The sequence below is a fragment of the Austrofundulus limnaeus genome, unplaced genomic scaffold (assembly GCF_001266775.1).
Source record: "Austrofundulus limnaeus strain Quisiro unplaced genomic scaffold, Austrofundulus_limnaeus-1.0 Scaffold8, whole genome shotgun sequence".
Lineage (NCBI taxonomy): Eukaryota > Metazoa > Chordata > Actinopteri > Cyprinodontiformes > Rivulidae > Austrofundulus > Austrofundulus limnaeus.
This window is the reverse complement of record NW_013952410.1, coordinates 258,717-263,738: the sequence shown is the minus strand read 5'-3', so window position 1 is coordinate 263,738 and position 5,022 is coordinate 258,717. Positions and strand designations below refer to the sequence as shown.

The following is a 5,022-nucleotide window of genomic DNA, read 5'->3' as shown; positions in this document are numbered from 1 at the left end:
GATCAACTGAAGACTTCTTAAAGAGTTTTTTGGATGCCCAGATAATAAAGAATTCCAGTAATCCAGCCTAGACTTGATCAGTGGATGTATCAGTTTTTCTGCATCATTTTTAGACAAAATGTTTCTAATTTTAATGATATTACGCAGGTGAAAGAAGGCGGTTCTGGTAACATTTTTAATGGGGTTAAAAGACATATCCTGATCAAAAATAACACCAAGGTTCTTTACATTAGAAATGGAGACCAGATTAATGCCATCCAGAGGAGGTGAAAGGCTACGAAGTTGATCCCTAAGATGTTCAGGTCCAAAAACCATAACCTCTGTTTTATAAATCAATAAATGCACAATAATGAGGTCTGATTTACTTTCAGTCTGTTATCTTGGTTTCATAAATCATCTCTACTTTTTAGGATGCTGTAAAAAAATCTATTTTTTGAACTCTAATTTTGGAATGCTTCCATTAAGTTAATTGAAAGAAAAAGAAGGTTAATAAATTTTTTAAGCTTCTTATCGGCCTAATCCTTGGATTTGTTCTTGATTCTTCAGAGACTTACTCGCTCTCTCCCWGGTGAGCAGAGGGACACAGTGCTTCAGGCCTTCATCAGCAATGATTTGCTGGAATGCTACAACACAAAGCAGGTGGGGCAGCAGTTTCAGTGTCACAGTTTGTTTTGGTCCATTTCCCAACGACTGTAACCAAGCCCAAAGCTTGAGCGTTAGTTTTATTTGTTAGATTTTATTCTCAAATGTTCCAGTCACACACTTTTTTCTTCCTTTTTTTTTCTTTTTAAATAGCCTTCAGCGTAGGTGCTCTTGTTACTGATAATCTCTTTCAAGAGTGTAAATTATCCTATTCTAACAGCAGCTTTCTTCTGACGTACTTGCCAGAAAGTTCCAAGCCACATCAAAACGATACTGAACATTCACTGTAGGGGAGCCAAATTACCAAATGTGCTGAGATTGTTGTGGAACAAATGTTCTTAAATTTTTATGATGGCAAAAATGTGACTCAAGGGAATCATACAGTCTTCTTGTTTCAGCCAGCCTGTGGCTGTTCTAGCAACAAAACCTGATATAGTAAAAACACAGGATTCCCCCAGCAGAAAGTTGTTGTGAAATAGTTTGTCACACAAAGACAAATAACAAAACATTTCAAATTCTTGCAACAGTTTGTCACAGAGATAATGGGTGCATTTGAATTGTAAAGATAAGATTGTAAAATAAAACTATTTTTAATGCAAAAACAAATTAGGATGTRTTGATGCTATTGTTTAAGCAGATTAAATAAGATATTTATATGTATCTATTGTCAGAAATGGGCTTTACATTTGAGCATTAGATTGAAATCTATTGACTTATATTTTTGTTTTCTTTTTTTTAACTTAGAAAACCGTGCTTCATTTAATGAGATCATCAAATGAGGTTGTTCGTCAGTACATGGCTCGTCTCATCAATGCCTTTGCTTCGCTTGCAGAGGGTAAGTTTTCAGCCAACACTGGATTTCCTCAAGCATTATTATGGTAAGATGAATCATTTCCTGCACGACCTAGTTGTGAAAACTGATGAATGGAATGCCCCCGGTAGCTTTCAACTGGGCACTGAAACRGCTTATGGTGCTGTACAGCAGCATACAATAAACCAAAAAGTACAATTGTTAAAAGACTGGGGTTGGTTTTCATTCTCCTTTGCAGGAATTTTTTTTATATCTCTAGAACATCTTGCAATGTGATGCAGGTAAAGCATTTGATCCTCTTAGCCACAGGTAATAGTTGACATGGTTGAATTGTTTTTGGCTTAAGACAACAAAAGTATGACTCACGAGTCATGAACAGTGGTTCATTTGTATTCTATTGTTTTTGCAAGTGTTGGGAGTTGTCTTTATTTAGGCTAATTTGTGTATTTCTAAAATCTCTACTCTTTCTTTACCTAAATCTTTTTTTTTCATTATGTGTTCATGAGTACAGGCCGGGCTTACCTCTCCCAAATTCCTGTTTTACTAAAAATTCTGACCGAGGCACTAAAGAAGGAGGATAAGGACTCCCTGACGAGAGAAAATGTGCTGGTGGCTCTGCAGAAACTCAGCCTTAGGTAAATTTCTACTTCTGTATTAGGCCGAATGTTATTCAGCCTTAAATATGACAATAATGCTCAGGAACACTTTCTTCCCCTGAGGGCGCGAGGCTCATAAACTCATTTTTATTCTGCCCTCTGGATGTTGTTTTTACTAATAAAACTTAAGTTTTATTACATATTTTTTATTGTTTATTTAATTTTCACAAGTCTGAGCAGCGCGCCTTTTTGAAAAATGAATGACTAATAATGATATTTATAATAATTGTAAAATTTAATTTAAAATATACACGTTATTGAATTTTATCAATTGTGTGAATGTGTCGTTGTCAGGAGGAGCCAGCAGACGGCCATGATCGCAGATGATCTGATTGTCTGGCTTGTTGATGAGCTGCAGGACTCAGACTGCCTCAGCGATTACACTCTGGAGTACTCTGCAGCTCTGCTTATGAACTTGTGCCTGAGAACTAAAGGTAACAACATGAAAAGCACAAGGAGTTAGAGAAATGATGACGTGGATATGTCCTCGGTGCGAGGCTGCTAGCGAGCTATATCCACCCTGAAGGTTAATCTTGGACAATATCTGACGATCGGCTCTTTTAAATGAAACCAGAGAGCGTTGACAGAGAGGAGAAGGTAGAAATGACTCAGTCTGTAACTGAAAATATGGATGGAGGACAACAGAGCTGCTTCATGGAAGAAGAAACTCCGCTTAGCCTGTTAGCTTTAGCATTAGCCCCAACGCTATCACCATATACAAGTATTAGCTCAGCGCTACACATTCTCCTCTCGTCACTGAGGTCCTCCATCCACATGACAGAGAGGGGAACGCAAAAATGACTCAGCCTGCAACTGAAAATATGGATGGAGGACCTCAGTTTAGCTTGTTTGTCGTGTTAGCACCGAGCTAATACATATAAGGCAATATACAGTAGCATCGGTGCTAATGCTAAAGCTAACAGACTAAGCTGAGGTTTTTCTTCCATGAAGCAGCTCTGTTGTTACACCATCCATATTTTCAGTTACAAGTTGAGTCATTTCTATCTTCTCCTCTCTGTCAACGCTCTCTGGTTTCATTTAAAAGTGCCGATTGTCAAATATTGTCCAAGATTAACCTTCAGGGTGGATATAGCTCGCTCATACCGAGGACCTATCCACGTCATCATTTACCCAGAATTCTTTGCGTTTAAATAAAATGGCTCCGTCTATGTTAAAATATATTTTTAAAAATTATAAAAACTAAACAGCCTACAGTATTATACAGTCTTTATTTTACCGTTAAAATAAATGTTTATCAAATAAAGTCTAATGTTACAACTAATCATAGATCCCTTTAAGAGCCTCTGCCCACTCACTGCGCCCATATTGAGTGAAATAATATTATTGGGCCTGTGGAAAGCACTTGTTGCTTTGATTAATTCAAACAAACAAAAATGATTCATTCTGACGCAAAAATAAAGCGAGCTTGTGTGAGTGTATGGTAAATGCCTTTTGCAGGAAAAAGGAAGTGTGCGGAGAACGCCAAGCATGTGTTAAAAGTCCTGACTGACCTCCTCGGACATGAGAACCACGAGGTGATTCACACATCTGTCAGCACACAGACACAGATGTTGCACGTACAATGTGAGGAATATGCCGACAGAGCACATTCACAAGTACACAACTCGTTCTGTATATTATCTGTTGAATAAAAGCCTTCCCATATATCCATGAAGAATTTCTCAAATATTTACTTAAACATCAGTAACCCAAGCAGATATTAAAGATATCTGTTAAAACAAAATTTATTAAGCTCGTTTGTCCATTGASGTGTATGGAGTCATCCTACAGAATTGTGCTGAGGCCTGTGTGTGTCAATCAAGGAGTTGTTTGTRCTTAGATTAATAGCTCAGCAATTCCTTATAAGGATGGGAAAATGTGCTAATCCTTACCTCACTTGTTAAAAACAGCTTTCAGAGGTAAACATATCTGTGTGTCTTAAAATACCTTTCAGGAGCAAACCCCTTTACCATAGAAGGAATGCATGTAGGTTGATCCTGCTTTGTGTACTTCTGGGTGTGGCGGAATGTTATAAGAAGGGGTGACCCAGAAAGTTCTGGGYAGATCTTCACTCAGTTGGCCCGAAGTCTCTTGATTTGGTTTAAGCTGTTATTCTGAACAAACCTCACTGTTCAAGAATAACTTTTGCCTTCAGAGACATTTCTTTAAGCTTTCACTGCTGAGAGTTCAAAGACACAGAAGAACGGTCATCATTAAAATACACTTCACCATTTTTATCAATTTTATTTTATCACAAAAAAGGAAAATAAAGGTTTGAATTAGCTGCCAAGTCGATACATTTTATAAGTGCACGTTCAAACACACTGTTATCATTTATCATTCAAATATTGTTTTTTTTTTATGCCACTTTTCTTTCCACAGATTCGACCGTACGTGAACGGAGCCTTGTACAGTATCCTGTGTGTTCCCTCAGTGCGACAGGAAGCCAAAGAGATGGTGAGATAGAAAAGTTGATAGAAAAAGGATTTTACATTTACTGTATATCCCAAACGTAGTACTCATTTGCTTCAGCTAAAACATATTGTCRTTGTTTGAAAACTTACCCGTTCATATTGAGAGAAATTAAAAGAATAGCAATAAATGAACAGTATGTATGCTTATTTKTTTTATGTCTTTAGAGCATTGAGGAGATTCTTCGCTGTTATAACAAAGAAGAGAACCCAGACCTCAACAGACAGATTGAGTTCATCATTAAACAACTGAACTCAGGTTAGTTAATTCAGCAGTATATAAATAAATACGAACATTCCAAAACTAAAGTCTTTACATCACATGAAATACAAAGAGTGACCACATTAGTGTTTTTGTTGTGTTAAAGTGCCAATGACATCAAGTTTTTGGAAAAAGCATTTTTGAAACGCCCTGTGGCCCTGTGGCCCTGTGGCCCTGTGG

The 5,022-nt window shown here is 37.3% G+C and overlaps 1 protein-coding gene across 3 annotated transcripts in view; it reads left to right on the top strand.

The window, feature by feature from the left end:
• The window catches only part of armc9 (armadillo repeat containing 9), a 35,673-nt gene that overhangs the window by 9,470 nt on the left and 21,181 nt on the right, over positions 1–5,022 (top strand). For all 3 annotated transcript variants that reach the window (XM_013999540.1, XM_013999534.1, XM_013999548.1), the window contains 7 exons: positions 547–639; positions 1,387–1,477; positions 1,965–2,088; positions 2,404–2,543; positions 3,568–3,644; positions 4,492–4,566; positions 4,749–4,839. In XM_013999540.1, coding sequence (XP_013854994.1) covers positions 547–639; positions 1,387–1,477; positions 1,965–2,088; positions 2,404–2,543; positions 3,568–3,644; positions 4,492–4,566; positions 4,749–4,839 — 691 coding nt within the window. The remainder of the gene's footprint in view (positions 1–546; positions 640–1,386; positions 1,478–1,964; positions 2,089–2,403; positions 2,544–3,567; positions 3,645–4,491; positions 4,567–4,748; positions 4,840–5,022) is intronic.